The sequence below is a fragment of the Dama dama genome, chromosome 9 (genome assembly GCF_033118175.1).
Source record: "Dama dama isolate Ldn47 chromosome 9, ASM3311817v1, whole genome shotgun sequence".
NCBI lineage: Eukaryota > Metazoa > Chordata > Mammalia > Artiodactyla > Cervidae > Dama > Dama dama.
The window spans coordinates 44,541,478-44,554,297 of NC_083689.1; the positions used below are offsets into that span (position 1 = coordinate 44,541,478).

The window sequence follows — 12,820 nt, forward strand, 5'->3', positions numbered from 1 at the left end:
TAGAATTAGAAATACCTCAGCTGGAATTCCACCGTTTCCACTAGCTTTGTTCATAGTAATGCTTCCTAATACCTATGTGTTCCAAAGAAAAGCAAGGACAAAGAAAGCGTAAACTACCACACAATTGCACTCATCTCACACACTAGTAAAGTAATGCTCAAAATTCTCCAAGCCAATCTTCAACAATACGTGAACCATGAACTTCCAGATGTTCAAGCTGGCTTTAGAAAAAGCAGAGCAACCAGAGATCAAACTGCCACATCCGCTGGATCGTCAAAAAAGCAAGACAGTTCCAGAAAAACATCTATTACTGCTTTATTGATTACACCTAAGCCTTTGACTGTGTGGCTCACCACAAATTGTGGAAAATTCTTCAAGAGATGGGAATATCAGACCACCTGACCTGCCTCTTGAAAAAATCTGTATGTAGCTCAGGAAGCAAATTAGAACTGGACATGGAACAACAGACTGGTTCCAAATAGGAAAAGGAGTCAAGGCTTTATATTGTCACCCTACTTATTAACTTTATGCAGAGTACATCATGAGAAACGCTGGGCTAGAAGAAGCACAAGCTGGAATCAAGATTGCTGGGAGAAATATCAATAACCTCAGATATGCAGATGATACCACCCTTATGGCAGAAAGTGAAGAGGAACTAAAAAGCCTCTTGATGAAAGTGAAAAAGGAGAGTGAAAAAGTTGGCTTAAAGCTTAACATTCAGAAAATTAAGATTATGGCATCTGGTCCCATCACTTCATGGGAAATAGATGGGAAGACAGTGGTAACAGTGTCAGACTTTATTTTATGGGGCTCCAAAATCATTGCAGATGGTGATTGCAGCCATGAAATTAAAAGACGCTTACTCCTTGGAAGGAAAGTTATGACTAGCCTAAATAGCATATTAAAAAGCAGAGACAAAAAAAAAAAAAAAAAAAGCAGAGACATTACTTTGCCAACAAAGGTCTGTGTGGTCAAGGCTATGGTTTTTCCAGTGGTCATGTATGGATGTGAGAGTTGGACTGTGAAGAAAGCTGAGTGCCGAAAAATTGATGCTTTTGAATTGTGATATTGGGTAAGACTCTTGAGAGTCCCTTGGACTGCAAGGAGATCCAACCAGTCCATCCTAAAGATCAGTCCTGGGTGTTCATTGGAAGGACTGATGCTGAAGCTGAAACTCCAGTACTTTGGCCACCTCATGAGAAGAGTTGACTCATTGGAAAAGACTGTGATGCTGGGAGGGATTGGGGGCAGGAGGAGAAGGGGATGACAGAGGATGAGATGGCTGGATGGCATCACTGACTCAATGGGCATGAGTTTGAGTAAACTCCGGGAGCTGGTGACAGACAGGGAGGCCTGGCATGCTGCAATTCATGGGGTCGCAAAGAGTCAGACACGACTGAGCGACTGAACTGAACTGAGGGGAGTACATCTCGTGTTCACAGAGAAGATACCAAACCAAGAAGCTCAAACTCTTTAAAAAATAGAAATGTAAAAATATTTTTATTAAAAAATTTTTCTTTGTCAAAGGCATTTTAAAGAAGTGATAGGAAACTCATATTTATAATCTCACTAGCAATTACAAGGCTTGAGCCTCTTTTCTCTTCATCCTTGTTATTTTATTTATTTATTAATTTATTTATTTATTGATGATAGCCCTTTTGAGAGGTGTTAGGGGACATCTTATTGTGGTTTTGATTTGCATTTCCATGATAATTAGTGAATGCTGAACCCCTTTTATGATGAGCAGCCATTTGTGTGTCTTCTTTGTAAAAATGTCAATTTAGGTACTTGCCAGTATTACAGTTGAGTTTTTTTTCTGCTGTTAAATTCACTAAGGTTCTTATATATTTCATATATTAACCCCTTATCAGATATATAGTTGGCAAATATTTTCTCCCAACGTGTACATTACCTATTTAGTGATTGTTAATGTTGCTGTGATGGAGAAGGCAATGGCACCCCACTCCAGTACTCTTGCCTGGAAAATCCCATGGACAGAGGAGCCTGGTAGGCTGCAGTCCGTGGGGTCGCTAAGAGTCGGACACAACTGAGTGACTTCACTCTCACTTTTCACTTTCATGCAATGGAGAAGGAAATGGCAACCCACTCCATTGTTCTTGCCTGGAGAATCCCAGGGACAGGGGAGCTTGATGGGCTGCCATCTATGAGGTCACACAGAGTCGGACACGACTGAAACGACTTAGCAGCAGCAGCAGCAGCATGTTGCTGTGAAGACACATTTTAGTTTGATATGATACTACTTGCCTATTTTTGCTTTTGTTGCCTGAATTTTTGGTGCCATATCCAAAAAATCATTAGTAACATAATGTCAAAGAGGTTTCTCCTAATATTTTTTTCTAGGAGTTAACAATTTCCTGTCTTATATTTAGGCCTTTACTCTATTTTTAGTTGATTTTTTATAAGATGTAAAATAAGATTTCTACCTTATTATATGGCATATGAGTATCCAGTTTTCACAATACATGTACTGAAGAAATGATCCTTTCCCACTGAATTTACATGGTGAAGTATTTCTGTTTTCAGTTAAGCTGGTTGATTTATTGTATTACTGGACAGAAATTATTTGCATCTGTACTGAACACAAATACACGTGTTCATATGCGACTTCACAAATTCTAGGCCTTAAATAGTTAGTAGTAAATAGTAAGTCAAACACAGATGCATTCACCTAGAGAGCTAAGCCATCTTTAAACAAGCATCTTAAACAATGCTCCAGGATAACACAGAAATGACAGACTCTTTTCCCTTTGCCTTATTTTCTATTATAGATAACTTTTCACAATGCTTGGGTCAAAATCAACAGAAACTCTAGAGATTTTTTCCCCCCGTTCGAAACAATCACAATGATGATAACAATAAAAACTGATACAACAATTAAAATGGGCCAGATACCTTTCCAAGTAGTTTACAACTATTTGACTTAATCCTTCTAATAATGCTACCAAGTAAGCAATGTTATGCATATTTCCTGGAAAAGAAAGGCAGGGCTTATTCATTACAGTAATACAAGATTGTGAAATGGATAAGGAATAGACACAAGGATTTAAACACACACACAAAATTTGGAATTGATGAATTTATGGAGCACTGACATTCAGTTCAGGATAAAGTCAACTGTCACCTTCAGATGGTATAATTAAGGAAATATTTTTTAAAGTGTAATTAACAAGCCCTTCTGGTGATTCAGATATTCCTTAATGTCTGAGAATCACAAATTTAAAATGATTTAGAGATAAATCCTTCTACTCTGGTATCTCAGGACAGTTTTTTTTTAAAGTATTAATATTGTTTGCATTCTTGTAGAACTGTCTATTTCAGGCAATTAAATCACATGTGTTTGGTTCAAGGAGCAGAATTCCAGTGTTGTCTTGAACAATTTCTTGTATTTGCTGTTCCTAACAGTGTCACATTGCTTCACCTTACCACTCCGGATTCTTTTGCTTTAATGAAAACCTAGGAGGTAAATTAGTTCATTTCATCATTTACTCTTAAGAAACATTTATCTGTGTTCCCTTGCCATAGAAGATTTGCCTTTGCAAGTGCCATTGCTCAAGGGAAGATATTTTGTAGGTGTAGGATATTTTAAGCAGTCATATAGGACTGCTAAGTAAATATGGCATGCAGCCAGGAGCGGAAAGCAGTATCCTCAACACTTATATAAGCAAACATTTGTAGCCAACCTGTCAGAAAGATCGAGCATCAAATATGTATAAATGCACATTTCATGGATTGTGACTTTTCCATAGAGGTGAGTCTAATTAGTTTGAAAATCATTTACTCATTTTTTAAGAAGTCATATCAATTGATTCATATTTGCTATGTACTTGATGCTTTACATTTGAATTTTTAATTTCATAGTAATTTTGTAAAATTTCATCCACAAGTGATAAAAAATAAAAACCTCCCTATTTTCTATGTGTAAGTTGTTGGCTGTGTCCACTCTGTGAGTTAAAAAGTCATTTTGAAATGGCAGTGAATTCACTCAAGTTATTGAATTAATATTAGGGTAATTTTTCACTGAACAGTGGGACAGTTTTAAGGAAGTAACCATACTATATCAATATCTTGTGACTATAAAGGCACTTTCTTTGTGAAGGGCAGGATGGCAGAAGAGAAAAGGAGTTTGTAAAGGGAAACTCCCAGTAATTCACGACAATGATCTCTACCAGTGTTTACAAGTAAGTGTGGATGGGGGGAGACTATAATCAATTTGTGTAACAGCATCAGAAAGGGCATACTTTTGAGATTAATGGAGTTTCTAAAATATTGTTCATATAAGAGGGACAAAGTAATTATAAAATTTTGGGGGGCAAGATATACTGTTAGTTTAAAGAAAATGAAACAAAGTCTTTTCTTTCTCTGAAGGATACATACATATGCATCTAAAAAAGTATACATCATCTATTTCTGGAGCAGAAATATTTCTATCATTTCTGGAAAAAATATGTATAGTTTTAAATTTTTTTCAATTTTTTACCCTATTTATTAATAATAGGCTGGAATTAATTTTGTCCACAATTGACCTAATGAAGAAATACTTATAAGGGCATGTCCATAGTCATAATTTGCTGAGGTAATGTAGCTTTTTATTTAACAGCCAAACATTTCACATAGCAAGTAAATACATTGATATATTCATAATTACAAACATTCTTCATTTAAACATATTTTGTATGACATTTAGGAAAAAAAGATGAAGCTGCTTGTCCATATAACTAAAAGAATTATGTAATACATTTAAGCTGACATTTTTATTAAATTACCATATTGAATTTTGAGCAGTGTAATTTATTAAAACAAAAATATAACAGATTTATTTACTTTTACTATTTTTTTCATTTTAAAGAGTAATAGTTACAAGTTTTACTCTTATTTAATTTAAACACATACATGTGTGATGCACGTGTATGTGTATATCTCTGTCATTTAAGTTTTGCCTTTGAATGTCACCTTCAATTTGTCAGAGCATTCAGTCAATTTATCAAATCAATGTATTATACTGTGACTTTCTAGCTCTTGTTTACATGAAAATTTTTTAAAATAGCAGCAAATTATCCTGAATGATGAATTAAATTAAAATTTAAAATGTTGCCTGAATCTGCAAAATGACTTGGGAAATTATTTCAAAAATCTTTCATGTACAAAATGTCTTCTTTTAATTATCTGAGTAATCGTTTTAGGAGATTTATAATTTTAAGCATAAGTAAACAAACAAAACAAGGTTGACTGACCTATCACATATGTAGAAAAGGACAGAATGATTCTTAAACCAGGACTTCTGTATTCCAGGTCTCGTGGTCTTTGTTCATCATCAGTAAGATGAACACAAGTGTAACTTAAATTTATAATGAAGGCAGAAGGAGTCTGAATTCAAGGTTCATGTCAAAAATAGGAGAAAGGTATTTTAAACAGTATATACAACAAGGGACTGCATATACTAGCTAGAGGTTATTAGGACTCACAAGGTTTAACAATGCCTTGATTGGGTAAAGTAGAATACCTATTTTCTGGTATCTGATGCTTAAACAAGTCTCTGAAGATACTGGTGTCAATATGTGTTTTATGTCTGTTCAAATGTGAATGTTCTTGTGGTTCAAACAGTGATTTAATAAACCATTAGCACTGCTTTTCTGCAGGTGTTTTAAAGAGACTGCTAGTGTGTATGATGTCATGATTTCTCTGCAAGAGGTGGGCTATGATGGCCATATGATTTTTATAGAATTAAGATATTCACAAAATCAAACCCCTTAGAACAGAAAGCATGATCACTACCTGTCTCTGTAATAATCAATAACTGGACAAATTCTAGACAACAGGCTTAGAAATCATTACATCTCTAAAGATTTGGTGAAGTTTTCTTCACCATATCAGAAATAAAGAGGTCTGCAAACCTTCAGTTCAGTTCAGTCACTCAGTCGTGTTCAACTCTTTGTGACCCCCATGGACTGTAGCACCCCAGGCCTCCCTGCCCATCACTAACTCCCAGAGCTTGCTCAAACTCATGTCCATTGAATCGGTGATGCCTTTCAACCATTTCATCCTCTGTCATCCCATTCTCCTCCCACCTTCAACCTTTCCCAGCATCAGGGTCTGTTCAAATGAGTCAGTTCTTCACATCAGGTGGCCAAAGTATTGGAGTTTCAGCTTCAGTATCAGTCCTTCCAGTGAATATTCAGGACTGATTACCTTTAGGATGAACTGGTTGGATCTCCTTGCTGTCCAAGGAACTCTCAATAGTCTTCTCCAACACCACAGTTCAAAAGCATCAATTCTTTGGTGCTCAGCTTTCTTTATAGTCCAACTCTTACATCCATACATGACTACAGGAAAAACTATAGCTTTGACTAGACAGACCTTTGTTGGTAAAGTGATGTCTCTACTTTTTAATATGCTGTCTAGGTTGGTCATAACTTTTCTTCCAAGATGTCTTTTAATTTCATGGCTGCACTCATCATCTGCAGTGATTTTGGAGCCCAAAATAATGAAGTCTGTCACTATTTCCACTGTTTCCCCATCTATTTGCCATGAAGTGATGGGACCAGATGCCGTGATCTGCAAATGTTACATTTATTTAAAAAAAAAAAAAAAAAGTGGCACATTTGTGAATTTTTTTCTGCTAATAACAGGGGAGTACTGGTTCCTTGAAGCTATATACTCTTCTGCTGTTTATAAATTTACATTTTTTCCCTTAGTATTGAGTTTAAAAATGGTAAACACTAAAAAAATTCTTACTTGTACTCTGTGTACAATGGCTTTCAACCTGTAAATCATTTCTAATGAAGCTGTACTCATTTATCTCAGTCATTTCAGTTTTGTCTTCCCTGGTGGCTCAGATGGTAAAGAACCCACCTGAAATGCAGGAGACCTGAGTTCAATCCCTGGGTTGGGAAGATATCCTGGAGAAGGGCATGGCAACCCACTCCAGTATTTCTGCCTGGAGAATCCCCATGAACAGAGGTGCCTGGCAGGCTACAGTCCGCGGGGTCCCAAAGAGTCAGACACGGCTGAGTGACTAAGCACACACAGCACAAGAAAATGGTTCTTTTTTGTTGAATATTAAAAACTATGTTTAAAAACAAGCCACATATTTGAATTTAGGTATTTTTAAAATAAAGTGTTTTCTCTTCCCAAGTATCTTTACATTTTGTTGATAATTATGCTTCATGGTAATGAAATTGCTTTAAAATTGCTTCTTTGTCCTTTTAGTAATGTTACTTCTCATTATACTTATTGGTATTTTCTCTAAGCATTTACTAACATGAAAGATCTTTCATGCTTCCCTGTCATATTCACCTGATGATTTGAAGTCTCTGTGATAGTATACTTTGCGGTGAAATGGTGTTTAGGGCTTGTCACCAAGCCGTAGTAAGCTGGAGAAATAAGTTTGTGAGAATAAATGTTGTGGGAAGACACTGAAGATTTCAGAGGAGAGAGTAATGAACTAGAATATCTGCATTTTAAAATCATGTAAATAGAAATAGTGATTCAGTGAGAAAAAGAATAAAAGGACATTTTCATCAGTTACTGAGGATATTATCTCCCTTCAATGCAGAAATTTTGTTTAACTTATGCTCATCTGTTCCATTTCATGATCCTGGGAACTATAATTTCTTGTTATATTAAAAAAAAAAAAAAAAAAAAACCTAGATTGAATATGCTACAATTTCCAAAATTTAGAAAAAAGTTACCTGTGATTAAAAAAATATAAATGACAAATTTCTAAATGAGTGTTTATTTCCTCAATAAGTTAATTTGGTTTCAATACACATAATAAGAGCATAAAATAACGATACAAAATATATAGTCAAAATAACTATTTATAATTATTTAATCCCTGATATTGTTTTCTGCTTTTGATCTATTGTAATCTATCATTTCAATTAGTTAATACAGTATTCTCTGAATTATATAGCTTGACCTTACTTAAAATATTAACATTTATTAACATTCCACTATCGAGAAGTGGATGATAGGTCAAGAAGACTCATTATAAACGGGAAGTAAGGCTTTGAATCAGGCCCTTGGATCCCATATCCACTACATACCCAGAAGTTATTAAGTTGAACTAAGATTTTTGGATAATAAAAGCCCTTATCTTTTCTTTTTTTTCCCCCCATTTCCAATGTCATATCTAGCAGAAATCATGGAGAAGAGAAATACAACCTCAGACTTTATTCTCCTAGGAATCTTTAAGCACACAAGATCCCATCTCTTTCTATTTATGATGGTTCTGACAATGGCCATTGCTTCCTCGATGGCCAATGCCCTCATGCTTCTCCTGATTCTCCTGGACCCCCAACTCCACAGGCCCATGTACTTCCTACTGAGCCAACTATCTCTCATGGACATGATGCTGGTTTCCTCCATCGTGCCCAAAATGGCTGCTGACTACTTAACATGGAACAAATCCATCTCTCCTGCTGGCTGTGGGTTGCAGATTTTCGTCTCACTCACGCTTGGTGGTGGAGAGAGTTTCCTCCTAGCCGCCATGTCCTATGACCGTTATGTAGCTGTTTGCCACCCATTGAGATACCCTGTACTCCTGAACTGGCGATTATGTTTTCAAATGACTTTGGGCTCTTGGTTCCTGGGGGCAGCTGATGGGCTCATGCAAGCGGCCACTACACTGAGCTTCCCATTTTGCAGTGCTCATGAGATCGATCATTTCTTCTGTGAGGCCCCCATGTTGGTGCGTTTGGCTTGTGCTGATACATCAGTCTTTGAAAATGTCATGTACGTTTGCTGTGTGTTAATGCTCCTAATTCCCTTTTCCCTCATTCTGACTTCCTATAGTCTCATTCTCTCTGCCATTCTCCATATGCGTTCTCAAGAAGCCCTCAAGAAGGCTTTTGCCACCTGTTCCTCCCATTTAGCTGTAGTGGCACTCTTTTATGGACCTGCCATTTTTATCTACATGAGACCCAAATCCTATAGGTCAGCTAACCATGATAAGGTTGTGTCAGCATTCTATACTATCTTTACTCCTGTGCTGAACCCCCTCATCTACAGTTTGAGGAACAGTGAGGTCAGAGAAGCCTTGAAAAAGTGGCTGGGAAAATGTGCAGACTTCAAATACCAGCAAACTTAGTCCCAGTATTTAACACTACCCATTGTCAAATTCTTGAAGTTATTAGCATTTTAACCATATTATAGCTATCTCTTCTTTAGTAATGCTTGAAGAGAAAATAAAATTCAATGATTGGTATAGTAGGAAGTTGTTAAGAATTGTCAGTCTACCGTGTGTGTGTGTGTGTGTGTGTGTGTGTGTGTGTGTGCGCGTGTGCACACGCGCGCGGGCATGCACGCTCACTCAGTCCCTCAGTACAGTCTGACTCTTTGTGACCCCATAGACCGCAGCCTGCCAGGCTCCTCTGTCCATGGGATTTTATAAGCAAGAATACTGGCCCATATCAAGACATAATGTTTCTTGAGCTTTTACTATTTGCTATACCTCATGCTAAGCAGCAAGAGTTCTGGAGTGGGTTGCCGTTTCCTTCTCCAGAGGATCTTCCTGAGGATCAAATTCACCTCTCCTGCATCTCATGCACAGACAGGCAGATTCCCTTACCTCAGAAGCCTGAAATTATTTTGCATGATACCATGTGATATAAGTATTTTGACTCCCATTTTCTAAATCAACAGAAAGTTAGAAAATTAAATATTATCGCCAATAACAAATAGTGAAAAATGTTAAAATGGGGCTGATATTTTATTTCTTTCCAGTAATTTATTCTTAATATTATGCTTTCTATGTCCTTGAGCTATGCATTTCTAATAGCTAAATATAGAGATCAAAGAAAGATAAGAACACTGCTATTTAGCTATAATTTAAAATGAAAGCCCATGGCACAGGAGAAAGTGAATAATTGAAACATGTGTTAAATTGTCACAATACTGTTTTTTATTTCTCTGCAGACTGTATTATTTAGTGTTTGAAGGCAGTCTTTTCAATTCATGCAACTTTTCATTTAAGTAATCCATTCCTTTCCCCAGGATCTAATTGTAATTGCAGTGAGTAATATGTTTTAATGCAAACCACAAATAAAATCTTATTTTTGAAACTGATTCTGTCCATAATGTTTAAAGGGTATATTGATTTATGATGGATATGGGTCCATGGATATGACCTGAGATGCATAAATATGCTCAGTCTTAATAAACCACCTGATAGTAATGAGTTTTCAAATATGAGTAAGAATTAGCTATTTCTTTTTAAAAGTTATCTCAGACACTTGATCTCTGCAAATGTGCAGATCACTAGGGCTATTTCTTATGCAAAATACAGGTCACTCCTTAAGGGTTGGGAAAGAGGACTATTTATCTGTTAAAGACACAATCTAGGCAGATACAACAGAACATTTGGTCATCAAAGTCAAACACCCATCAGAAACTGCATAAGTTGGCCTATGCAATCACAGATGACACCACTCTCATGGCAGAAAGTGAAGAAGAACTAAAGAGCCTCTTGATGAAAGCAAAAGAGGAGAGTGACAAAGTGGCTTAAAATTCAACATTCAGAAAACTAAGATCATGGCATCTGGTCCCATCATTTCATGGCAAACAGATGAGGAAACAGTGAGAAACTTTATTTTTTTAGGCTCCAAAATCACTGCAGATGGTGACTGCAGTCATGAAATTAAAAGGCCCTTGCTCCTTGGAAGAAAAGCTATGACCAACCTAGACAGCATATTAAAAAGCAGAGACATTACTTTGCCAACAAAGGTCCATCTAGTCAAAGCTATTGTTTTTAAAATAGTCATGTATGGATGTGAGAGTTGGACCACAACGAAGGCTGAGCACTGAAGAATTGATGCTTTTGAATTGATGCTGTGGTGCTGGAGAAGACTCTTGAGAGTCTCTCGGATTGCAAGGAGATGAAACCAGCCAATCCTCAAGGGAATCGGTCCTGAATATTCGCTGGAAGTCCTGATGTTGAAGCTGAAGCTCCAATACTTTGGCCATCTGATGCGAAGAGCCAACTCAGTGGAAAAGACCCCAACACTGGGAAAGATTGAAGGCAGGAGGAAAAGGGGATGACAGAGGATAAGATGGTTGGATGGCATCACTGACTCAATGGACATGAACTTGAGCAAGCTCCCGGAGATGGTGAAGGACAAGGAAGACTGCAGGCATGCTGCAGTCCATGGAGTTGCAAAGAGTCAAAAACTACAGAGTGACTGAATAACAGATCTGAACAAAATGAAGTTAAATATGAAATCAATAATTAAAAAAATAATTTCAAAATAGTTTTCAAAGTTATACAACATACATCTCTTTATTGTTTTGATTACATTGGAGATTTCCTACTCTTAATTCTTTAATAAAATTTGCACAAAAAATTCCAAAAGTTGCACTGGTATATTTTTCATATATATCTAGAAATAAAGTAGTACCATATAGAGGCAATATATCAAAAGTATGAAAAATAAGAGAATTTTAATTGCAGAGTGAACTTGAATGTATCATCATTAGGTCATTTATTTACAGTTGATATAGATTTTAATTAATGTTATTAACACAAAATCACAAGTAAATTTTGATGAATTTTACATATGTTTATGCCAGTGTAACCACAATAAATATTAAGGTTTAGAATATTTCTAGTACCCTTGAAGTCTTCCTTGTGCTATCTTCCAGTGAATAACTCCAGAAATCCTTTTTTAAAATATCAGTGTTAATTATGCCATATTTTGTTTCCTCAGTACTATGAACATTTATTTATAGTTTTATATTCCTGTTAAATATCATGTTTTATTTATCATGTAATATTAATATTATAACACTTATTAATTCATCTCTTGTGGATACTTGAATTGTTTCCAGTTTGGACTACTGTAAATTAAACTGCTGCAGACATTTCTGTATTACCAATTAATAAACTCAGCTTTCATTTATGTTTAGACAACAGTGGAATTATTAGTTCATTAGTTATAATAATATTGATCAGTACTTGATAATGTTAAATTTTCCTAACATTTTTATGCCAACTTCTATTGGCTAAGCTCCCTTAAAAACTGAGAATGCTAGTTGCTCTACATCATTGTAAGTCTTTTTAATTTTAGCCACTGAAATAAGTAGTTCCCCATTGTAGTTTTTTAACATTTATTATTTGACACTGGCCTCATTTCATTGTAATGAGCAGGCTCTCTAGCTGTGGCTGTTGTTGTTGTTCAGTCTCTCAGTCCTGTCTAACTGTTTCTGACCCCATGGACTGCAGAATGTGAGGCTTCCCTGTCCTTCCCTCTCTCTGGGAGCTTGCTTAAACTCATGTCCATAGAGTCAGTGATGCCATCTAACCATCTCATCCTCTGTCGTCCCCTTCTCCTCTTGCCTTCAATCTTTCCCAGAATCAGGGTCTTTTTCAAATGAGTCGGCTCTTTGCATCAGGTGGCCAAAGTATTGGAGTTTCAGATTCAGCATCAGTCCGTCCAGTGATATTCAGGATTGATTTCCTTTAGGATTGACTGGGTGGGTTGGTCTCCTTGCAATCCAAGAGATTCTCAAGAGTCTTCTCTAACACCACAGTTAGAAAGTGTCAGTTCTTAGACAAGGATTTCTTTCTTTTTTTCCTTCATATCCTTGCCAAAAATGTTGCTTCTTGTATTTCTAGTAATAGCTATTTTAACAAGTCAAGGTGATATTTCATTATAATTTTGACTTTCAATTCCGTAATGATTCATGATGTAAAGCATTTTTCTCATGTCCCTTTGGGAATCTGTGTGCCTTCTTTGGAAAGATATCTACTCAGACTTGCCAAGTTTTTAATTGGATTTTTAAAAATTGAGTTGTATGGGTTTTT

General features: G+C 36.2%; 1 protein-coding gene across 1 annotated transcript; it reads left to right on the forward strand.

Annotated features, from left to right (window-relative positions):
* Positions 1–5,157: 5,157 nt before the first annotated feature.
* LOC133062858 (olfactory receptor 2T12-like) lies at positions 5,158–9,109 on the forward strand. The gene is made up of 2 exons (XM_061152217.1): positions 5,158–5,182; positions 8,136–9,109. The coding sequence occupies exons 1-2, from the start codon at positions 5,158–5,160 to the stop codon at positions 9,107–9,109; spliced, it is 999 nt and encodes a 332-aa protein (XP_061008200.1).
* The last annotated feature ends 3,711 nt before the right edge of the window (positions 9,110–12,820 follow it).